Here is a 25,407-nt window from a genome sequence, read left to right on the forward strand (position 1 = left end):
AGAGATAATTGGTAGGCGTGATGGGGAGTAAACTAGAAGGAGTTGGAAAGAGACCACAAAGGAGGAAGGGGCAGGGAACTAAACAGGCAAAGTGGAAGAGCCACCTGCAAAGGAGACCAATAATTTGGTTGTACAAGTGTTTGAGGAAAGAGCCATAGAAATAGGACAACTAGAAGGGGACAGAGGAGCGGTTGGAGAAGAAGATAGTGAAGGCCACTTAGAAACAAGATTGTTGTGAATTTTCAAGGAGTAATAGGAGATTGGGCTTTTTGGAGGAACAGAGTTGGGATCCTGAGTCAGATATGTAGCCCCCAATGTAGGCAGGGAGCGACTCCGCTCAACATTCCTAGGTGACTTTGAGGATTCTGCACTCTCCAAAGATTGCATCCCCAGTTCATTGCTGTCCTAACGTGCAGACACACGAGGGACTTCAGGATCTTGGGAAGGGCCTTACATTGTGTCCAGTACGAAGAACAGATGACCGAGCCCCACCGAATAAGGAGTGAAGAAAGAAGTTTTGGGACACCTAAAAATCCACAGGACTGAGAGTGACTGCGCAGGGGACCTTCACTGCACTCAGGTTTACAAAACCTACGACTGTGAACTCAAGGAGAAGCTATCCAGAAAGGTATTTCTGAACTTTATGATACAGGACACCCAGGAGTTGCTAGCCTGGGCTATCCAGGAACCGCATTTGAGAAGAATTACAGGAGAAGCCATCCTGTTGTTAGAGGAAGTTGTTTTCGACTAATTTGGCTCAATTTTATAAATGGCATTAATAAACTATATATCTTGGTTTCTGTCTGTTGTTGATCCTGCTGGGCGCCTTGACATAAATCAGACAATTCACAGCAAACGTCCCTAAACAACAAATTATTTCCCATCAGTAATGTTCTTGGTGGTGACTTTGCTAGATCCTCCGGCACATTCCACATATTCTGAAATATCTCCCTAATAGCACTGGAAACATTTCTCCAGCCACCAGCCGGTGTTGTGCAGCTCTGAGGTAGCATCCACTGACTTTTTGGCATCATCTTGAACCAGAATAACTGCACATTCATACTCAGGCTGTCAGTGCCATTTTTCTCAGCCCTGCCCATTTTCCTTGGCAAGGAACAGCAGAATTAAGAGAGCGGAAACCATTTCAGTTGCTCAGGTAAAATCCCCAGTTGGAAAGGTTAAATTAAAAGGGGAAGTGGGAGCGCAATGAGGAATTTGCTAAAGGAATGAACTGATCTACAAGAATGAACATTAATGAAGGCGAGTTGTTCTTCTAATGGATGTATTCCTCCCACAGATTTCTCATCTTCTGAAAGACTCCCAAAAATATAATCTGAATTACAAAGTGGGGAAGAACAAAACCAATTACAACAGGACATTTTGCAGCACAGATTTACAGCCTCAGCTCCAAAGGAATCAAGGACTAGATAAACATCCAGGACAGGGGCACCCCTCTGTAAAGCCGGAGTGGCAGACAAGTCCCCTTATGAGTGAGCCAAAATGCGAGATCTCACCACTTGGTGTGAGTCCTTCCATTTCTGGAGACATTAGTCTGCTTTTCTTCGAAAAAGATCTGTGCCATCAAAGGTATCAGAGTTTTGCCTGGACATCTTGCGTGAAGTTTGCAATGTGTGTCCAGGAGTGTCTACAAATAACCAGTGCCACACAGTTTGTGGTGTCCGGAATGTTTATCGCTGTATCTTTACCATCCTGTTCCAGCTGCTTGAAGAACCCTTGGAATTCAGGGGGCAAATGCATACCTGCCTCCTCCAAGAGGGCATGGGAATACTGGGCTGGGGTGCAAGAGGAATTCAACGTTCCCTGCCATCTGCTAGAGGCCATGTGTACACTGGGCTGAAGTTCAAGAGACATTCAATGTTCTTAAAGTGAGACCAGTAGAAGAAATGTGGCATCCTCGTGAGACCAATTTTTTAGATTCCCTACCCTATCTGGGGACAGGTGGAGATACTGTTGCCTTTGTACAAGCAATAGCAACCTGGATGACTAGGCTATCTGCAGATGGGCGCGAGGACAAGAAATAAGTATCTTCTGTCCTATGTATTCCACATTAGTACCAGCTTATTGATGAGGGCTCCACTGAAAGGTAAAATGGGTACCTTCAGGGCCTTGGGCTGCAAGATTGACTGACCTCCTGCAAATCTATTTTCAATTTAACTAGAGTCGTCTCAGAGGAAGTTCTCAGGCCAAGGAGTCCAAGGATGTCTGAAAGGGGTTCAAATCATGGAGGAATGTCTTCATCTTCCTCCTCAACAATATCTGTAAATCGTCTCAATTGCATGGTCCTGTCCCAAATCTGGTAAAGGGAGTTATTTAGCCCCAAACAATCCGTTGTCAATGGCCCCATGAGGACAGACATCCGTTTGCCTGAAGCTATGGAAATCTGCTGCTCTGAGGTTATCGGATCAGTCAGGGCTGAAGATGCTAGGTTGTAAGGAACTGGTGACTTTGATATCAAGGAGGGAGGCCCTGGTGGCAGCGTTTCATCTGAGCTTGAGCTTTGAGGCAAGTGATATGATATGATTGGTTATTTATAACGCGCTTAATACCCAGAGGTTTCCAAGCACGGACCCGGATATCGAACCTGTGTTGCTCTGTGTCTTCTTGCTTCCAAGGTGAGCACTTTGCCCCTTAGCTATCCTCCTGAGCCAGTGGCAGCCACAAGTACTCTTCCCTGAATGCTCCTTTCGGGGGAGCAGCTGGGAGTGGGTTTTTTGTGCATTTAACCCCTTCTAGGCTTGCTCAAATATTTTGAGCATTACCATCCAAATGTTTCCTGCCTCTCCAAAGTTGAGGATAAGCTATGGAAAGACGGTGCCTTACCTTTGTTGATCACATTGTTGATCAGAGTCGTCCAACTCCGAATGATGGCTTCTACCTTTTCTTGGAAGAATATGAAGTGAGTCCTAGATGAAGCAGGCTCACTCCTCGATTGATATTGTTTTCTTTACTTCATCCTCTTGTTCTCCCTTTCCTCTGAGCGTGAATGACGCTCTGAGGAAAGAATCTCTCATTATCGGAACCAAGCATTTTTGATAGTCCTTTGGGAAGATTTCTTGGAAGTGGACTTAGGCGAGTCTAGAACAAATATGGCCATGTACCCCGTTAGGTGCAATTGTTTGACAGGATCTGCACTCCTCTATGTCAGTGAATGAGTGCAAATTTGTCACCGACATCTAACGATGAGATTACTTGCAGGCCCCCCGAAACTTGACTTTGGAGAAGACTGATTTTGAATTTAGAAGGACCATCACGTGAGCGGAAAAGTTCCAGAACGTTGCTTCTGAAAAAGGAACTGAGGAAAATGGTGCTTGCGGTCCAAGTAATTATGCACTTGATGTCAATCTAGCATGAGATGGCATTGGCGGGGCTTGCCTCAGCTGCGCAGTGCCATCTGGTGGCGGGAGAAAAAAATGTTTCTGGCATGGAATCCGCCAGGAAGATATTTCAAAAGATACGTAATCTGTGAGAGGAATTTGTCCATTAGAAATGTATGCTCTTGGATGAGGGATTGTGGAATGAAACTAGTACCCAACTTAATTAGCAAATGCAGCTCCTGACTACAGAAGACACTGAATTTACATCACTGCAAACCTCTGTTTCAAATGTATGATTTATTCATACCACAATTTCAGTCCTTGTTCAAAATAAAACATTAAAAATACACACATTGTTAAAAAAAGTTATAATTTACATCTTTAAGAAAATTTATAATAACGTTAATTGATTGCAAAGCGCAAAGTGCTACAGTCCATGGGCAGATAAAAATAACATTTAGAAGAGTAACACTTGCATTGGTCACAGTTTTCAGAAAACAACACATACAATGTTGGTATAGTCTTTGGACAGCACAGAATGAACACAAAGACACAGTCAACTAGAGACCTTGGTTTCTGAAACCATTACTTTCCTAGACAACAGACACTTGCAAGCAGCAGTCCTGATCGTAGTGTATCTATCGAAGGGACATCCAGTGTCACAGGTTAAGAGTTTTTGCCACCATACTCTGCTTCTGCAGACAGTGGTCCTATGGGCATCCATTGAAGAAGGTCGTATGTGCAGAGTTGGACCCCAAATCCGATCTTCTCTCCAGTGAGGACCAGGCTTTAGTTTAACTTAAGGGACCTGTATCACACACAATTCTTCAAACAACAGCCAGTATGGCTTAAAGTTTGAATTCAAATGTATGGATGACTGCAGGAGAGGATAATGAAAATCTATAGCTGATCTCTAGTGGCCCAGCCGATATGTCCGTATTGATTTATCCTGGCACTTCAGACTTATAATCACTGCTCACATTACAGCACGTGGCCTATTTTCTGAAGGTACGCGAGTGGCAAACTGAAATGAAGATTATTTTGTGCCGCTGGAAAGTGGCGACTGGGAATCCATGAACGTAGAACATGTGCCAGCAAAGGTTCTTCCCTCTTAACTCACATTCCAGTTAGCAGCAAGAACTTTGCATTTCCGCAGGTTTCCAGAACTGCCAAACGCTCTCCGGGCTGAACAAAGAGAACTGTAAAGAAAAAAAGGACAAATCTCAGATGTCTTAATCTTATAATCTTGGGTGTCTTGTCACAAGTTCAAATCAACTTATTTGCAAGACAGGCGTGTGCCAATTATTTTACTCTTCTACTGTATGCATCAGAAAATCTACTTACTTGTAAGGTAGGCCTGTTCAAACATTTGGTCTTCTTCTCTATGTATCAGAAGGGGTCTAGTGCTGCTAGTCAGACAATATACCACCACCCCTACATAACTATCATTCTTCAGACAGGGAAAACAATGCTCTTCATCCCAGAAGAAGACATGAATGTAGATGTTGCCTTTGGTCACAGGGAAAGGGACTATATTAAGCTCATTTGTTATGCACCCATTTCAAATTGAGCTTGCACCTGCGGCTTGTTTGTTAGGCAGGATCTTAATATATTTCAACTTCGGAATCCACAAACCTAATCAAGGGAAGGTTTTGTGTTCTCAAAGCCACATTTATTGAACCTTCACTCGCTTTCTTTTTCTAAAAGTAGAGCGGTAACAGGTTAGGTAAGATGATCTTGGACTCCTTCTGTTTTCTGAACTACACTGGATAATTCTAGACTCAGAATGGTTCAGATAATACAAGTGTGTGGCATCTTCGAAGAGTGATTTTGAGATATTTAACATCTGGCCTTAGGGTTTCTTTTGTTTCTTTTTTTGGGTAGGTTTTGACATCTTAAGATGTGGTCAAGAAAAAATAGCCACTGTATCTAGTTTTTAAGGATGTGGTATTACAGGTGCTTAGCAAGCATTTGCATTATTCAAGTGGGTGACAAACTCCAAACACTTCACTAAATTGTTTTGCACAATTTTACAACCAATGTTTATTTGACCAGCTATAAACCCTACGTGCTATACATTTATATTACTCTGAGACATTTTTAGCATTTTAAACAATTTTCTTCTCCACCTCCCCGAAAGCCCCTCATCACTCCCTCCCTTACACATAAAAAGAATACAGACAAAGCTAGCAGTGTCCTTAGTGTATTATACATATATTGTTTGTCACATTGAAAAGAGTTTGTACAGCGGATCATGTTGCATACATTTGTTGGAGTATAGAAGACACAGTTACTGATGTTTTTACGGTGTTCGTCATTGCCAAACTCTAGACAGCCACATCACCTTTGTGGGCATGTTGGGTTTTACCCATAATTGGGGGTGGGGGATACACTGTCTCGCTTCATCAGTATTTTGATAACGTCTGGGAAATCAACAATAATTGATTTCCTGGGATGTAGCCCAAATCTAAAGTAGAAATTACCGTAATGTTCTTTCTATGGGTTCTTCTCCTGCAGATTCCTCATCAGATAGATATCCATTCCAGCGGCAGCTGCTTGGAAAACCTTTTGACAGGGGGCGTAGTGCATCTCGACTCAGACGTTGATCCGCCTTGACTCGATGCTTGGTTGTCTGCCCCAGACGTGACGTCAGTCGTCATACATATAGTGTGTCACTATATGTACCTCAGTTCCTCCCTGGCCCCCCCCAGCCAGCTTAGTCACTGCAGTGGAAAACTAGCGATGAGTCCAAACAGCCAAAAGTGAATAGAAAATTAAAATCTCAACTGGGATTTCTTTTTGTTGTTGTGGGAAATAGAGACTGCAGAAGGAATGCAGCACTCAACCAAAAGAGGACAGTAGTACCTGAAACCATCGTTCACCTCTTTCCTCTCAAGAGACAGACAGCCACTGACCGCAGACACTTTCGTAGCGGGGATGGGCGGGAAGGGTGATTAGGAATCTGCAGGAGAAGAATCCATAGAAAGAACATTACAGTAAGTAATTTCTCCTTCAATGAATTGCCTTTCTCCCGCACATTCCTCATCAGATAGACTCCCAAAGCAATACTCTTGTTGGAGGCAAGATGAAAGCACCTTACAGCAGAAGATTCTGCAAAACCGCTCTTCCAAATCGAGCGTCAGCCCCACAGGCAATGTCCAGGCTGTAGTACTTAGTAAAAGTATGTAGTAAAGACCAGGTCGCAACCCAGCAAATGTCCTCTACCGGCACTCCTCTCTGCAGCGCCGTAATGGTAGAGAGCCCTCTGCTGGAATGGACTCTGATGCCTGGAGGTAATTCTTTCATTCCGAGATGCACAGCGTGATCCACCGTGAGATGGTTTGTTTTGAAACTGCCAAGCCTTTCCTAGCCACAGACAAGGCCACAAACAATTTGTCAACTTTCCTGCATTCTGCCGTCCTGGTCACATAAAAACCCAAAGCCCTATTAGGGTCTAACCCGTGGAATCACTCTTCCTCTTTGGAGGGAGGCGGATAAAAAAACAGAAGGTTAATGGCCTGGGACAAGTGAAATTTGGACACCACCATGGGAATAAATCCAGGCCGCACCTTTAGAGCAACTTTCTCTAGAAAGAAACGAAGGAAAGGTGGCTTGCAAGATAGGACCTGCAGCTTGCTGACCCGCTTGGCCGATGTGATGGCCACCAGGAAAGCGGTTTTAAAGGTTAGTAACCGCAAAGAACATGAATGTAAAGGCTCGAACGGAGCCGCCATAAGAAAGGTGAGGACCAAATTCAGGACCCAGTCAGGAACGATGAAGGGAGTAGGTAGAAACGTATTCACAAGGCCCTGTAGGAACCGGGATCATGAAGAAGGATCCTCGATCCGGCGACATTTTGAATGCAGAAAAAGCAGTCAAGTATCCTTTGACTGTGGTGACCTGAAGGCACGAAGAGGCCAGTGACAAAATGAACTCCATCACTGTAGTGGTGGGGCAAGAAATAGGGTCAATCTTGCGTTCCCTGCGCCACACCTCAAATCTGCTCCATCTGCACGCATAAAGTCATCTCGTTGATGATCTGCATGCAGCCAGCAGCACCTCGAGTACCTTCTCAGAGAGGACCCACTCATATCTCATCATCTGAAGAGCCACGTATGTAGGTTGAGGGATTTTGGGTTCAGGTGGAGCATCTGACCTTTCAACTGGGATAGGAGATCCGGAGGAGGCATTCAGAGGTGGACAGATGGTCACGTCAAGAAGGTACGAGTACCATGTCCTCCTCGCCCAATCTGGGGAGATCAAGATCTGGGCGATCAAGATCCGGGTTGCTCGAAACCTCCTGAGAACCCACTGAATGACGGGAATCGGAAGGAAGGCATAGTGGAGGGAGAAGGTCCAGTCCGCTAGTAACGAATCCCCTAGCGCAATGTTTGCTGTGAATTTCCTCAAGTAAATCTGTCTGCACTCCCTGTTGGCCTCCGTGGCAAACAGATCCACTGCTGGGGTACCCAGCGAGAGAAGACCACCTCCAGGACTTCCTGGCACATTTCCCACTCATGTAAGACGGTGCTCTGCCTGCTCAGAGCATTCGCCAAACTGTTTTCTGTTTCCGCCAGATGGACTGCTGAGACCGAGATCTGATTCTCCAATAGCCAGAACCACAACTGCATCACTTCTCTGCAAAGTGGGGAGAGAGTGCTTGTTCAGGTAGTGCATGGCCACTGTACTGTCAGTCAAAATCAGGGCATGCTTCCCCTTCAGAGAAGGTGCAAACACCTTCAGGGCTAACCTGATGGCTCACAACTCCAGTCTGTTGATGTGCCACCTGGCCTCCATCGCTGACCAAAGGTAGCTCACCTGCAAGTTCTTGCAGTGAGTTCCCCAAGCTTTCAGGGATTATGCCGTGACTCTCCTTGATCTCGGGCCACAGAGGTCCTAAAGGATCCCACGCCAACATGTTGTTGCTGCTGCTGCTGGTCCACCGAGAGGTCGCCGACTACCGACCTTGACACCCTGAGAACATCCCTGAGAACAACCCTCAAAGTGCTGGGACCACTGACACGGCAGGAGCCATTGCAAAGACTGCATCCACAGTCTGACCTCTGGCACTAGAAAAATACAGGAGGCCATGAGACCTAAGAGGTGGAGGAAGGAAGCCTATTGTAAGGTGGCTTGGTTCTGGAAGAGTTGGACCGCATCCGAGTCTCTAGTACTGCTCCAATGAACTGGAGCCTCTGTGCTGGTGTCGTGTGGGAATTCCTTCTGCAAGTTCAGGGATAAGCCCAGCCTGTGGAGTAGCGAGCAGGTGTCCTTGAGATGGGACAAAACCTGCTCCATGGACTTCCCTTGCATCAGCCAGTGGTACACGTACAGAAACACATGACGCCGGATCTTCTGAGGTGACTCGGGTCTACTGTCATGAGCTTGGTGAATACCCTCGGAGCTGAGGTAAACCCAAAGGGGAGCACCTTGAATTGGTATTGCTTATCCCCTATGAGGAATCTCAGGAACTTCCTGTGCTTCTGGTGGATCGGCACATGAAAATATGCGTCCTGGAGATCTATGGACACCAGCCAGTCTTGCAACTCAAGAATGTGGAGAATTTCTCTCAACGTCACTATCTTGAACTTGTCTTTCCTCAGGAATTTTTTCAAAGACCTGAGGTCCATGATGGGACGGAGTCCTCCCCCTTCTTGCATACCAGGAAATACCGGGAATACCAAGCCGACGCTCTCTGCTCAGGCGGTACCTATCCACAGCACACTTCAAAAGCAGGGCTCAGTTATTCCTGAATCTCCCATTACAGTTGATGAGGTGGTGGTGGTCTGCTGACCTTTTTAAGAAAGGCAGACAGTAACCCCATTGCATGAGCTGAAGAACCCAGGTGTCAGAGGTAATCTCCCGCCATTGGGCCCAGTGCTGGTTATCCTTCCTCTTAACGGGGAATCGTGGGGGGAGAAATCAAAGCTTTGAGGGCAGAGCTGCTACTGCTGTCTGCTTGTCTCTCGAGGTCCCCTGCCCCTACCTGGCTTGCGAGAGCTGGGCCTTCCTGCCATAGGGGTCCTAGCACCGATAGCCTCTACCCCTTGATGAAACACTAAAAGGTAGGCTTGGCTGGCTGTTACACAGCTAGACCTAGCGACTTTGCGGCTAGCTTGGACTCTTTGAATTTCTCCAGAGATGTCGGCCTTGGGACCAAAACAATTCTCACCATAGAAAGCAATGCCAAGGAGGTTTTCTTGGACATTGGGTGAGAATCCTGATGGATGCAGGTAAGACTACTTCCTGAGCACTGTGGCCGACCCCATAGACCTCCACACACAGTCTGCAACGTCAAGGCCCGTCTGCAAAGACTGCTGGGCCACCTCTCTGCCTACCAACCTCTGGAAGCCCTCCTGCATCTCCCCTTCCGGGATATACCGAGCAGCTTCCCCAATGGCCGTCCACAAACCAAAAGACTATGTTGCAACATCGCAAGAGGCGTTGACCACCTTCAAGACCATGGTGCCTGACGAAAACATTTTCTTTGCCAAGCCATCAACTTTTTTAAAGTTCCCTATCAGCTGGGAGACTGGATATAGATGTGGCTGGCCTGGTAGACACTAAGGCCGCCTGCACCAACCTCCTTGTTGGAAAAGTCAGAGTTGACCGGGGGTGTGGTACAAGGGTGCTGCCACAAGGTGATGATAGGTTCAGCGATAGCTGCATTGAAAGGCATAGGCCTCTCAGTAGTAGGACCCTCATCAAGAATGTCAGTTAAGTCATATTCAAAGACTGGCCAGGCTGGAGCACTCCATCCCAGTGTATCCACCACCCTGCCGACCAAAGCCCTGTACTTGGCGCTAGTGTCACTGGCGTTGTGAAGACTTTCGAGTGTCACCCGGTCTTTGTGGTTGACGAAAACAAATCTGTTCCTCCAGCCCCTGAGTACATAGGGTCTAAGCCACCCTGGTCATCGTCGTCATCGCCATGAAAATGCCAGCAATGTAGCGGAACAAAATCGGTCCTGCCCTTCGATACAAAAGACTACTTGCTGGTGGTCGACGGCTTAGCAGCCGGCGGCAACTGAGTTTTCGGCAACGAGGGCGCTGGCAGGCACCAGCGCCAAAGGCAGCTCAGCCTTTCTCAGCACTGAGCCGGATGGCTCGGGCGACGCTGATGGTATCATGACAGTTTTAGCTCGGGCCGGAGTCACCGGGCGCTGCTGGAGCTACCTGGGCCTGCTGCATTGAGGGCTTCCCCGTACCTGCAGCTGCCTTTTTAAACATGTCTAGCATCTGGGTTTAAAATTCCTCCCATTCAGCCCTAGACGTCGGCCCCGCTGACTTACCATGTTCACTAGAAGAATCATACTTGCACCAGTGTCAGTGGTGTTGTTTCTTCTTGTGGGAGGAGGAAGAGGGCGAATGGCTTTGGGAATGAGATCTTTTTTGGTTTTTATCCGATGCCTCTCTTCCTTTTTTGGAGTAGGCCCCTCCGTTTCGGCTTACGATGACCGAACGGTCGACCGCGCCAGGGTTTCAGAGGGAGGTCGCCTGCCACAAGCTTCACTGCTTGTTCCCTGAGGGAATTCAGATTCATCTTGCCACATGACGTACAGCCCTCTGTCATGACCGACGCCGAGGCACCACACGAAGATGTCGTGCGGATCTGTCACTGAAATTTTCGAGCTGCAGTCCCTGCAGCATTTGAATCCAGAGACTCGGGGTGTGGACATGGTCGAACTCGCATCAAGCAAAAAGATGACGAAAATGTAGACTGAAATCAAGTTATCGAGCAGTGTGCTGACTGCATGGAAAAACTGAACTGAGGTACGGGGGCATAGTGACGCAGTAAATGTACGACGACCGACGTCACGTCCGGAGCAGAAGATCGAAGCATCGAGTCAAGACGGATCGATGGCCGGAAAAGTTTTCTGAGCAGCCGATGCTGGAATAGATATCTGATAAGGAATCTGCAGGAGAAAGGCAATCCATTTAAATGGAAGGATCATTGGGGATGGGATAACCTGACATATCTACAATACTATATATAACGTCCAAGCCATAGCATCACAGGGCTGGGAAATTCCATCCAACATGGAACAAGGATCCCTTATTTTCGTATCCTCTCTAATGCTAATTATAACTATATTGATAGTTTGTTCAATAAGTTCATAGAGGGATACCACCTATAAGTGAATTTGTATTGAAGATTTAGGGCCTGAGCAGAGACGGTTGTCCTTGTAATTCTTCCCCAGATGTATTCCCAGTGGAGCGTGTATAAACGCAAATCCCCATGCCAAGCTAGCATGTATTCATCTGGGCTAGCAACATACTCAGCTGTAAAATTTGTACACAACATTAATCCCTTGGTTGAATTAGGTTTTTCTCAGATGCGGTTGGGTGCCGAGTAAAAATCCCTTTATTCGTTTTGTGGTACACCCAATGCAGAAGCTGCAAGTATTAAAATCTATCCTGCTTGGTAAACCCATTATCAGATGTACACTTTAAGAAGCTCTTCATCGCTTCATTGAGAAAAAGATTCCCCCACTCTATGGCAGCCGCTGCTTTTGCATCTATGAAACCTGGGTATCTCCAATTCTGGAGTAAATGCAGGATTATGTTAGTGGTGTGAATGGTGAGGGAAAGGAAATTATGTTTTTACCTTGGCATATCTCAGCCCACACAGTAAAGAACAAATGATGGCAATGTTCTTTCTGATGGAAACAATGATTCCGCCTACAAATTCGTAAACTATGAAATCCACTTCAGGAACAGTCAGATCTGAAAATCAAAGTACTATGGGTACTAGAAGGTGTAGAAGGCCAGAATATGAAAGCCTTCAGTAGCTATTTGCACTATGGCATGATTATTGAAGATTCAACAGAAGTGGAGAGAGCACACGGGGCACCCCGCTCATGACCAGACGTGGACAAACCATCCAAACATATTACAGTGTGTTTCCTATGATTCTCTGTTAAAGAGAAACTGATGCAAACAAACTGGGGCAAACAACAAATCATTCGGAAAGGCAATAAAATCATTTTTTCCCCCCCAAGACTTTTCCAACCTATGTTGGAACATAGAAATATGTTTGCTGAGCGATAGCTAGATTTGACAATGTGTAAAATGAAAAATGCATGGTGGTTCTTGCCAGTGTTGATCACATTTAGGGGGAAAATTAGAACCTTGTGGATACAGTTTCAACTGTAGTCGTCGTGTTATTTTGAGAGAACGAAGCCAAAAGCCAACCATGGTCAGAGGAGTGTGAAACAAGCCGAGTTGAGACTGCAAAGATGATTCCTGAAATGTTCATGTGATAGAAATTTGACACACCTCCTAAGATGAGACGCAGAGTTCTGAACACCACTGTACAGTGAGCCAAGCTCACTGCTATATTACGTTAATGTTATATTTGAAAACCACTATTTTTTAAGGCTTGCAGCCTTAAAATTATCACTTGGAACGTGAATGGAGTGAATAATCCTATTAAATGAACTAAAGGTCTCTCATACTTAAAGGAATGGTTCGCCCAAAAATTTTTATTGCAAAAAAAAGATGGGCAATAATAAAAAAAATAGATTGGCACTTTTTTTTTTTAAGTCCCTATGTAAAATTGTGAGCAATTAAAGCTCAAAATTTATATAAGCAAGCACATGGGGACATCCATTTTGCTTTTGCGGCACTAATGAAGGAAAAGCCAGCCAGCTGTAGTAAACAAAAGCTACCACTGGGTGGCTTTTCCTTCATTTGTGCCGGGACTCGGAGAACGCAGACCGGAGACTACAGGCAGAACAGGCGGAGCACCGGAGACCCAAAGTGATGGCCACGGCAGGCAGAAACACAATGCGGTTGTGTTTCAAAAACACTGTGGTTTTTCCTTCTAAGTTTCTCAGGCTCCTCCGAGCCGGAGGAGCCTGAGAAACTTAGAAAGAAAAACCGCAGCGTTTTCAAACACAATAACGTTGTATTTATGTTTGCGATAGCTTCAAAAGCTACCGCAAACATAAATACGTTTTTAAAGCTGCGGTTTTATTTCTAATTTTTCCGGGCTCCTCCAGCCCTGAAAACTTAGAGAAAAAAAAACGCAGCTAGTGCTTATTTTTTTAAAAATAAATAGAACTTACCGAGATGCAGCTGCAGCTTTTCTGCCTGTAGTCTTCGGTCTGCGTCCTCCGAGTCCCGGCACCAATGAAGAAAAAGCCACCCAGTGGTAGCTTTTGTTTACTACAGCTGGCTGGCTTTTCCTTCATTAGTGCCGCAAAAGCAAAAGCGAGCACAGGCGGGCATCCATTTCACAAAATGGATGCCCCCATGTGCTTGCTTTTGTAAATTTTGAGCTTCAATTGCTCAAAAATTTACATAAGGACTTAAAAAAAAAAGTGCCAATCTATTTTTTTTATTATTGCCCATCTTTTTTTGCAATAACATTTTCTGGGCGACCCATTCCTTTAAGGAAACAAAATGCAGCAATTAATTTGTAACACACCTGTAAAGTAACAAACCTGATAAATAAACGAAAAGATGGAAGGGTCCAGGATTTCATGCCTCGGCAATGAAAAAGAAAAACTAAGTGTCCATTTTACTAAGTAAAAATGTGCCTTTTCAATCTAAACATATGCGTGTGGACCCGGAAGGATGTTGGCTCTTGTGATTGACGAACGAGATACAATGTTATTGATGGCTTATGGCCCAATAAGGACAACCTGAATTTTGTAGGATCATTTCTAAATAGCTATACACTTATCCTAACCATTGCATGGTGGTAGGAGGATATTGGACAGGGTTATTGCCCCTTTTCAGGATAGATCTAAGTATGCAGGGGCAGTTCTAACTGCAGCTGGAAAAGCTTTTTGCTAAATGGCGGACTCTAATGATGTCTAGCAACATGTCCATCCTAGCTCCAGGAATTACACATTTCAGTCACTGCAGAAGACACTCTCTCATTTAGATGTTCTTTTTATATCAAAACTTGACTGTCATGATTTTGTGGGGACATTTTGTTTGAAGCCATTTCAGATGGCAAACCGGTGGTGGTACACATGCAGGGTTTGAATTCTGATAGTTTTAAAGTCATGGAATGTTTCACTTCCCCCTTTGTTAACATGGAGGATAAAGCAGCGTTAAATAACACTGTTTTTAAAATAAAATTATAAATGTGTTTACAGTTTACAAGAAACTTTTCCACTCAATTAAAACAAGATAATGCAAAGTTATTCAAAATTGTTTCAAAGGCTCACAAGAAAAATATCCAAGATCGTCAGTGACGACATCTTCTTTCATAGCAAAAGTCAAATCAAGTGAATGCTCGAAAGTTTAGTAGATAACACTAAAAACTAAGGCCGCTCTGTCCATGTTGCTTCACCCTCTGCGATTCCGTTCTTCAAACCCAAAAGGATTTCCTCTAGGAGCGAAGTTTGAGCAATAATTAAAGTCTGATCTGAAGTGGTCGTGAGCCTTTCCCACAAATCACTGGACAAAATACGAGCAGTTGAGTGTACAAAGGGCCCTAGGTGGTTAATTATCTGCTGTTGGAACAAAGGGCACTCCAACACTAAGTGAAATAATGATTGGGTTAAATCGAAACTACACATCCGACATTTCCATAATCCTCTGGACAAGCCCAATTTGGACTCCATGACTTCTAAGGTGGGTAAAACATTTAATCGAAATTTAAAATACAGGTCTCAATGTTTTTTAGATGGAAACTTTGCTAGACAGGGTTGTATCTTAGACAATGGGACGAATAAATGGGGATTACGTTTATACAGTGTCAATCTATTTAGGCCTCCATGATCTTGAATTCTATCCCATGTGATCATTTTCCTTTTTCTCACGTACTCACTGTCTGAGACACCCAGTGAAATCATATCGGATATAAATACCGGTGAGTCCCGGTGAGTCCCGCTTTGCCGCTACACGCTGCTGCAGTCTGCCCTGCTTTGCCCTGGATTTTGGATTTTTGTGGACTACAACGCCCAGCAGGCTTTGTGCTGGTCCCTGTTGGAGGCGGGCCTACATAAGCCTCGAGCCGCGCGCACCGCGCGCGCGCACCCAAGCGAGTCCCGGTGAGTCCCGGTGAGTCCCGCTTTGCCGCTACACGCTGCTGCAGTCTGCCCTGCTTTGCCCTGGATTTTGGATTTTTGTGGACTACAACGCCCAGCAGGTGAAATCGATTTTCAAGAAAGCCCATTTCTGTGTGTTTTCCTTCACTTTTACACAAGGTGGACTATATACTACTCATACCTTGTTTTATATTTATTTAGGCTTTGTGCTGGTCCCTGTTGGAGGCGGGCCTACATAAGCCTCGAGCCGCGCGCACCGCGCGCGCGCACCCGAGCGAGTCCCGGTGAGTCCCGGTGAGTCCCGCTTTGCCGCTTCGCCGCGGCGCCGCTCGGAGCTCACCGTAGAACTCAGCGTTTTGTTTACTGTTGTTGCTGTGTTCACTCACTCAGCTATTTCTTAATTAATGATCTGCTAGTTATTACTTTAGTTGAAAAATGACTCAGCCACTTTACTCACTACGGACTGGAATGCCAGTAAAATCAGCAACAGATGAATTCAACCCCTTGAAATCGAAGGAACGGACTAAATCCCTAAAAAGCTTTTTTTCTCGAAACTGCTCCACTACAAAACAATTGACCTCGTGTCCCCCCCCAGCGAAACCCTCAAAGGATTTAACTACGGCGGACACTCGTAGCTGTTTCTTGGGCCAGTCAACAAGAGGGATGAACCTGTTGTGTCCTGCTAATCAGGTGGGAAAATGTCATGTCGCTGAAAGAGTTGTTTGCCCAAATACAGTAGAGTTAACTGATTTGTCTTTACAATCTCCTGAGTGTGAAATGCTGTATTTGGCCACTTCAAATAATATAACCTCAAATGATATAATTACAATACCAATAAGTGGTCAGTCTCTTGATCATAAAAATCCCAACAAAGACAAAACGGACATAGCGGTAATTGATTTAGACTCCATACATACGAGTTACTCAGCACAAACCATTTCAGAAAAATGATCATTCTCCCCAAAAATGTTTTCTAATGTTAGTACCGAAGAGCCTAACTCTTCTTTATCATTTCTTGACCCCACCCCAAGGCACACATTAAACAGAGAATCTCAAATCAGAGAAATTATTCCCAGAGACTCGCAGTCCCCTCAGATGGGTAACAGAATTGTGGGTCTAGCACTAGAAGCTATGAACACAACTATGAACACACTAGTGAAATTGTTCGAATCACTTAATGAAAAGCTAAATACACAAAGTGCCCAGATTGCATCTATTATGGCATGGCAAGCCGCTGTTCAATTGCCCAATCCAAAAGACATTCAGTCGGTTGAATCTAAATCCACTTCTCCCATTAGAATCAAGCACTGCGACAAGGCATCATCTCCTTTTAATGCTGGTCACAATCGAGAAGAGTCTCTTTCCAACGTGGAGATTCATGATGCTTCCTATGCAGTGCCCTTTTTCCAAAAAATTATCTTTGACCCAATGGCTTCTGCGACTGGAGAATTGAATGCCCCGCCACTTAGTATAGAGTTAAGCAATAAACCAATTTACACAATTTTTGCTAAACCTGCTAAGAGCGGAATCCCCGCTACAAAACCTATAAATCAAGACCTAGGTAAATTAAATCAAAAAATAATTGTAGCTCCGGAAAAAAAGAAGTCCAAAAACATAAAAACTAGAAAAGGAGACGTTTCAAACTCTGCAAAACAGTTTATTAATGCACTTACCACCCCAAAGCAAAAAATCAACAAGATGTCTACTGCCATTACAAAGAAATATGTACTTTTGAATCAAAAGCGGAGAGCGAGAGGAGGAAATGTAAATTCTCTGTCTAACCCTTTACCTCACTCGCCTTTAGATGGTCTAGTGGAAGCCATTGAGAGTCAGCACTCTTCGATACCCATTGAACCGGTGATTCCTCCTACGATCGACATTGTCCCTTCCAGTGAGTCTACTAACCCAACTGCCCCCAAGGAGCAAGTCTCTAGACAAGCAGAAATTAAAAGGGCGGTTGAAGCCTACATGACCAATTTCGTGCAAGTTCCCATATTGGGAGCCAAGCAAATATTCCCTGTACCACATGTGACCTCTGAAACCATTTCTAATGACTGTGTCCAACCCCCACTGAATGATTGCTATGAGGCTTGCTCTAATGTTCTCAAAGCAACTCACTCTGGTGAGGAAGTTAGAAGAGGTGGTAATCCAATTCAAAAAAACAAAATTGAGGATGCTTCATCTGAGAGTTATGGGCTAGAAATAGCCGAAATGGTGCGAGCACTATTACCAAAAACTCAACCAAAGATTACAGCGCAACCAATAGTCAAATTCCAACAAGTACCTGTCCCAGAGAAAAAACAACCTAAACCTCTGGTAAGGGATAACAACTTGAATTCATTGATTATTGGATGTCGCACAGCTCCTCATCCACAATTTCTCTTAAACAGAAAAAGTATTCTCGAGATCTTTTCTGATATAGATTAGCTTGAGGATGTGAGTTCAGCCGACATTGAACAAGTAGAATTTATTGAAAAAAACACTCTAACAATCAGTTGCATTAAATTGCGATCTCGTTTAGTTCGCAATATTATATGGTCTGCTAAAAACCAACTTTTTGATATGGGTTTTTTGATTACCCCTGGCTTGTCATTGACAAATGAACCCCATAGGGACCCTTTACAGGAGACTGCTGCAGTGGTTAACTCGGGAAATGGAGAGTGTATATCTCAATGCAATTGTAAATGCAACTGTGTATCAAATAGTTAACTAAGCCAACAATCACCTGCCAAGTTAATACTCCTTGCCTCCTGGAATTCTTGTGGCCACTCACATTTGTTTAACAACTATAGTACAGACCTTAATCAGTTTGACATAATTATGTTGCAGGAAACCATGCTTACCAACTCTCCAATTTGGCAAGGACATACTATACACTTTACTCCTGCCGTACGCGGCGAAAAAGGTCGGCCGATGTCTGGTCTTCTAACTGCCATTAAAATTAGTCCTACCACAGAACTTATGTCAACCTACTCTTCAAACGCATTCATGCAACTAACCATTATTTCTGTTTGCTCAATGTCACATGCTTTAATTAACATCTATTGGAATCATGCTAACATTACTGATGAACTCTTTTTTAAGGAAATGATTTGTATGTTGGACTTTATTGTGATGTCTCCAGAAATTGTACATACTATAATTGCTGGAGACCTAAATGTGCATCTTTTTTCCGCACGAGTTCCGTCGGAAAATTCTAGAATAATCCAATGGGAAGACTTGATGTCCTCACGGGGTTTTTGTATGTTAAATGGAGCTTGTGAAGGAGATGTTCCACCAAGTCACACGTGGCAAAGGGGTGTGCGAAGAGCTACTATTGATTACATATATGTCGACTCAAAGTTGTTCATGAGTGGAATAACTTTTAAGGTCTTGCCTCGAAGTGACAGTGATCATTTGCTTCTAACTAGTCACTGGAAAACTTCCTTGGCAACACCACTGAAGCATGCAGCTACTTACTCTGAAGCGCTTAGTGCAAACTCCCAGCTAAATCGAATTAAATGGCATGACACAACAATACAACGTTACACTAGCTCACTAGTGGCAGCATTTACCCACTCATGACTAAGCAGCTCTCATCCAAACGTCTGCTATTATGACCTTATGCAGGACTTTGTCCCAAGGAGTCAAGACCCCAAACGACAAACAGCTTTGAGAAATCATGTATTTGATATATTGGTAAAAAAGAAAAAAACTGAGTTTCGTACACAAAAGCGGAAAGCTAACCTTCTTCCTCTCAAATATAGAATCCCAGTTTTGACCCGTATTAAAACAAAATATCGAAACTGGATGCGCCAATACCGAGCAAACCTCTATCAAAAAGATGGAGAGAACATGTTATCCATGACTCGGAATCAAAATACAGCTCAGATGTGGTCCACACTAAATTCAGTTTCTTCTCACTCTCAAACACTGATACAGTCGCATAATGTTTCCGAACAAAGTTGGATTGCACATTTTACCAGAATATATGCGCGACCTATAACATCTCCTGCGGGGCCTCACTTTGGTAAGATTATGCCATTTCACCTCAATTTCACTAAAGGTGATATATTGCATATTATTTCAACACTGAGTGAATCCAAGGCTCCAGGATTAGATGGGCTTTCGAATAAAACATTCAAGAGTAATCCGAATTTATGGGCAGAGGCCTTATTTCAGATCTTTCAAAATATTATTGTTACACAAACTATTCCTGCTACCTGGAGACATTCTATAATTATACTACTGTTTAAGAAAGGCGATTGTCAGCAGCCTCAAAGTTACCGTCCGATTGCTATACTAGATGCTCCAGGCAAATTGTTTTGTCGGATTATTTTGCGAGAGTTCAATGATTGGACGCAGCAGAAATTCAAAAGGGACCCTTTCCAGTCTGGGTTCATTAAAGGAATTGGCACTGCTCCAAACATGCTCGCACTTAATCTGATCAAACAAAAATATGTTAATGAAAATCGCAATCTTTATGTTGCCTTTGTTGACTTCAGTATTGCATTCGATTCAATTGATCGGCATTTACTATTTCAAAAACTCCATCAACACGGGTGTCCCTCGTCAATTCTCACATTAATAAAACTCTTACATTCCAACACCTCCTTGCAGGTGAGATTATCTTTAGAGGGGCTCCTTACAGCTATTATTCTAACTGAGCGAGGCTTAAAGCAAGGGTGTATCCTTGCGGCTACACTATTCAATTTTTTCCTGTTAGACATTGGTATGAAACTTGAGAATACAATCTCCGATTCACCTAAGCTAGGCATTCAGAAAGTTACATGGCTGCTTTACGCCGATGACCTGGTATTACTGTCATGTTCACCCTATGGCCTTCAAAACCTTCTAAATAAATTGCAGGAGTATGTTCTTGAGAACAATTTAACTATTAACCTTGAAAAAACTCAAATTGTTGTGTGTCACAAATCAGCAATTAAAAAAACTTGTAGATTTACCTGGTCCTTGCATAATCAAGAGTTACTCGTAGTGCCTTACTACAAGTACCTAGGTCTTCCATTTTCAGAAGTATTGAACGATGATATATATGTCACACTTGATGCAAAAAATCGCTCGTTAATATCCCAAGCCAAAATTTTATTGTTTAAATACGGCAAATTCACGCTAACTCACGTAATTGCCATTTTCCAGCAAAAAGTAACTCCCATTCTAATCTATGGAGCAGAGACTGTAGCTCCAAAGCCAAGAACTTTTTGGGACCGTCTTGAATCTCAATTTTGGAAAGGTTTGTTGAGATTGCCGCAATCGACCCCAATCCCAATGATTCGTTATGAACTGGGACTAATCTCCATATTTTGTCAAGTTTTATGGAAATTTTGCTCATTTTACCGGAAATGTTTAATTGGTGCATCGTCTCACAATATTCTGGGTGTGTTGGCTAACCATTTGATAACCTCCAAATTGAAATTCCCGGAGAAATGGTCTGTATTAGACATACTAGTTAAGGCTGACATCTCAATAGAATTATTGTTGATGAATCCAACTAAGGCAAAATTAAAACTGCACCACCATGACTGGATATACACGCGCCAACAATGCTTAGAATATGTAGATTGCGACTTGGTAAAGTATTCGCATAAAAAAATGCGTAGTCCAGAGTCCAGAGTCATATCTAATTAAATGTCCTTCAAGCTATATGAGAACCCAGTTGATGCGCATTCGGCTACATTTGTGTTTAACAAGACAGATCTTGGGAAGGAGACATCTGGTGCCCCAAGATCAAACCTTTTGTAGATATTGCCTTAACTACCAAACAATTGAGACTTTATGTCACTTAGTGGTTGAGTGCCCGGCTCTGAAATATGTGAGGTACAAATTTTTTCATGCAAAATGTAATTTCTACATAGAATATTCTATTGAAAAAATTTGGAATTACTTACTGACTAGTACGAATCCCTCTGTTCAAATTGCGTTAGTACAATTTGTTAATCATGTGATCCATGATCAATCAAGCTAAGAATGCAAGACTTTGTAAAACTATATATTTGTACATTTCAATTTTACCTTTTTGTATCAAATCAATTTTATTCAGATTTACATTGTATGAAACTATTGTTGATGTAAACTTCTCTGTTTGAAAGGTTGAATTATTCAGCCAAATCAATAAAAAAAAAAATACATTTTCTATGAAACCTGGCTAGTGCTGAGGTATGAGGCAAACTACCCTCCAGAAGGTTCTTCATATAGGAACAAAGGGAAGTTCCCTCAGCCCCCATATGTTTTAAATGCAGAGACAGACAACCTTTTATATATTGGGCCAACCAAGGAGTGAGGCTGAGTTCTAATCTAATAGCACTAATGGGTGTGAATTTAGGCAGGCCTAAAACAGTCTTAAAAATGTTCCCTTACAGTCTACCGAAAAAGGATCTGTCCTGACAATGCATAAATTCACAACCATACATATTAATAGCATTAATTTTGAGTTTGTACAGTTCGATCAATGGCAGAAAGGAGAAGTCGCAAAGCTTCCTCCGAAGGGCCTTCATGAGGGTGATGCTGGGCCCTAGTTTTTCATGATAATTCTTTCCCTTTGGAGCTGAAATTTAAATGTTTGGGGAGATTTGGAACCCAAGATAGATTATCGCAGGGACCTGCTCGATTGCGGCCTGGTTTAAGGTCCAGATGCAAGACTTAGGCCTCCGCTTTGTGGAGTAAGCTAGCACAAATGATTTCCAGGGATTCATTCTCAAATGATTTAGCTCCATATACCCATTCTTCCCATCCAGAAGTCTTTGGAGCCCTGCAAGGGTGTAGTCCATCAAAAATAGGTCATCCGCATAAGCAATGATGTTTACTCTTAAATCACCCCATTTGGGTGTGAGCCCCCACAGCCCATGAAAAGGCCTCAGTCCACAAATCTGCCAGGAAGAGATTAAAGAGGATGGGTCCAGGTATACAACCCTGGCGGACCCCTCTTGTGATTATGATTGGTTTTGATAAATCGCCAAGGGTGTTTAGTCTAACACTTACAGTATTGTTACTGTATAGTAGCTGTATCATTCTCAGAAGTCCTGGACAGATCCCCCACCTCGTCAACTTCCCCCAGAGTAAAGCAAGGACAATGTTGTTGAAGGCTGCCTTTAGATCTAAAACTGCTACGTATAGTGTTTTGCCAAATGCACTGCCTATATCTGAAGTGCAAGTGGATAGAGCCAGGGCACTAATTAAGGTCCCCACCCCTTTCCTAAACCCTGTTTGTAGCGCACTCAGCAAGTTCTTATTATCCACCCATTTGTTTAGATCTATCAAAATCAGTTTAGCAGAAACTTTGGCCGAAGAATCAATCAAAGCTATCCGTCTATAGTTAGCAGGGTCTGATCTAGTTCCTGATTTGAAAATAGGAACGATTGTAGCTCTGTTCCACGAACTAGGGCATTCCGCAGAAGCCACAATGTGGGAGAATAATCGAAACAGGATATCGGCCCATAATGGGGCATCATTTTTAAAGAAAAACACCTTTTAAGTTTACATTGCGATAAATAACACACCCAAGGTTTTATGGGATACTACTAAAGCTGTATTTAGGGGCTTTGTAATGGAGAGGGAGCTAAAAAGAAGAGGATGGCAGGCTCTGTATACAATTCGGAGAAAACCTAATATTAAAGAGCTGTAGACTAGATACAGGGCATAACCTCTGTCCTGGTTAGGTTTAGTAAGGCAAGCAAGCAACTTTACAATCTATCCACAGCCAGGGCATTATATCTTCAATAGAAGATGGGTCGTGCTTTTTATGACCACAGCAATAAGCCAGGGAAATTGCTTGCACACCTGACAAACCAGAAACAACTTTTGACATATATAATGGCAATTAAATACGGTTCCGTAGAGCCTATCTCAGATCAATGAAGGATAAATGGAGCTTTCATAGCTTTTTTATAAGACTTTATACATCACAGGGTGATCTTTCAATGCAAAATTGTGACAGGTTTGTTCACTCCGTCTGCCTTCTCAAACTGTCCATTCAGGCAGCAGGGCATATGGTTAAACCCAACATAGAAGAGGAATGGAAGGCGGTTAGTGGATTTAAGAACAAAAAGGAACCCTTGCCCATATGGCTTTGATGCACAATACTAGACGTAAAATTAAGTTAAGTCTTACGTCTAATGCACTCACTTGGAATGCGACAAATCCCAGGGTATCGCCACTGCTTCCATCGGGGGAAACCCTTCCCAGGAGGCCAGGGTGGCGAGGCCCCAACCCGGTAGTCTCCCTTGGGGTGGTAGTCAGTGGGTGGATCTCATGGGAGGGGAAACCACCTGTGGGACTAGTAATGACCTCATCTAGAGAATGCAGTATCACCTGACCCTAGATCTCCTTTCTACAAGCTTAGCAACAACCCCTTTCCTAATAGAGTCATGAGTTATTGTCACCCTACCATTTCCCTAGAAAGTACTGGGACTATGAAGAGCATAACCGACCCTGGGGAGATGAAGGGTAGAAATACTGAGACAATGAAGATTAGGGAGGAGTTGAAAGACCACTGTGGCGAGGGAGAAGTGCAGAGGCATGAGATCACCTTTGAGCACCACAAGAAACAGTCTAATGGTTACTGGCTTCCAATTAGTCCAACCAGAGTAGAAATAGAGGAGGGAAACCAGGAAGTGTTGTCAAGCCCTCCCAGAAGGAGCTAGGAGAAGGAATGCTGTGCTGAAGAAGATGGGTGGGGACCCATCCTTGAGCACCACCAGTGCGCAACTGAGGGAAGCTGGAGACTCCCTCACTGGAGGAACCAAGGGTCAAACCCTCCATGGGGGAGCTGGGAGATGGAGGAAGCGGTCGGCCTGAGACCAGATGCCTGAAGCGACCGGGATGCTGTCAGGGCAGCATGAGTGTCTCTACCTGGTCCCCTGGAGTGGAAGCAATACTGAACTGGGAGAAGCAGGCATCCGGAGGCGAACCCTAGAGAGGGAACCAGAGCCGCTATGCCTGTGAGGGAGGTTTATAGTCATAAAATCGAAAACAATAAAGTCGAAAGTCAAAATATCGAGGAAAAAAATTCTTGTTTATTAAGTTTTTTATTCAAAATGGAGGGGGTGCCTCCCAACTCCCCTTTTTTTTTTTTTTTTTACAAGCGGGAGCCAAAAAATAAATATTAAATGAAAAAAATAAAAATGCGACTTTTTTTCGGCATTATTTTTTCGATTTTTTGACTGCACACCTGTGAGGGATTCCGGACTGCAGAGCGGCAGTACGAATTATGGTTTCGACAAAGGCGAGAGACACCTGCGCAGGTTGGAAGGCATGAGCAGAGACAACCTATGGAAAAGGGGTAAGCCGAAAACCCCTAGGGTTGAACAAAAAGGTGAAAGGTTCTTGTTGGGCACAACTGAGAATCACCAACAAGATAAGGGGCACAGAGAAGTCCCAGGATAGAAAAAGGAAAAAACAAAAGAGACAGTACCTGTAATATTGGACAGTAATCTTAAGGTCGTAGTAGCAAGGAAGATCCCAGTGAGACCCATGGCGGGGGCCTACACCAACCTGGGGTAGAAAGGAGGTCCTGAGGACAAACATAGATCCCCAGTACTTGAATTGTAACAGTCCTCAACGTCCTCGGACCAGTACTTGGGAGGAGAAAGAACCAAGTAGGTGCTTGTTAATAAGAAGGAAGCAGCTCAAACCTAGTCCTTGGCAGGAGAGTAAACCAAGGCTAGGGAGAAGAAAACCCCACAGGAGAAAAGCAGATCTGGGATCTGCACCCATATGAAGAATCCATAATTCGGCAATCTTTCAAGACGCAGTACCTGGGTGAAGGGCGAACCAGGATGGCTGTGCCAGGAAGAGCAAATAAGGGGAAGAGAAAATATGGCCCTTGACCAAGTTGGAGGAAGAAAGAATGGCCTAGCGCCTGGCAGGAGAGTACACTAGGCAGGCTGGGGATAAGAAGGTGATAAACTGTGTATTGCACACATTGTAACCAGGGGACGAGAGTCATTCTGCCTGGTGCTGTTTGTGAGAACCCTGAGAAGTCAAGAGAGGAGAAACCTCTTGGCATTGCAAACACTGTAACCAGGGGAAGGGAGTCATTCCCCCTAGTGTAGCCTAGAGATCTTTGTGTTA

At 43.9% G+C, this 25,407-nt stretch overlaps 1 protein-coding gene across 2 annotated transcripts in view; it reads right to left on the bottom strand.

Moving 5' to 3' along the window:
- Positions 1–3,613: 3,613 nt before the first annotated feature.
- The window catches only part of PMFBP1 (polyamine modulated factor 1 binding protein 1), a 1,360,893-nt gene continuing 1,339,099 nt past the window's right edge, over positions 3,614–25,407 (bottom strand). For both annotated transcript variants that reach the window (XM_069635509.1, XM_069635508.1), the window contains one exon: positions 3,614–4,534. In XM_069635509.1, coding sequence (XP_069491610.1) covers positions 4,447–4,534 — 88 coding nt within the window. In that variant the 3' untranslated portion in view covers positions 3,614–4,446. The remainder of the gene's footprint in view (positions 4,535–25,407) is intronic.

Source organism: Ambystoma mexicanum, chromosome 1q (genome assembly GCF_040938575.1).
Source record: "Ambystoma mexicanum isolate Mex_15411 chromosome 1q, UKY_AmexF1_1, whole genome shotgun sequence".
Taxonomy (NCBI): Eukaryota; Metazoa; Chordata; class Amphibia; order Caudata; family Ambystomatidae; genus Ambystoma; species Ambystoma mexicanum.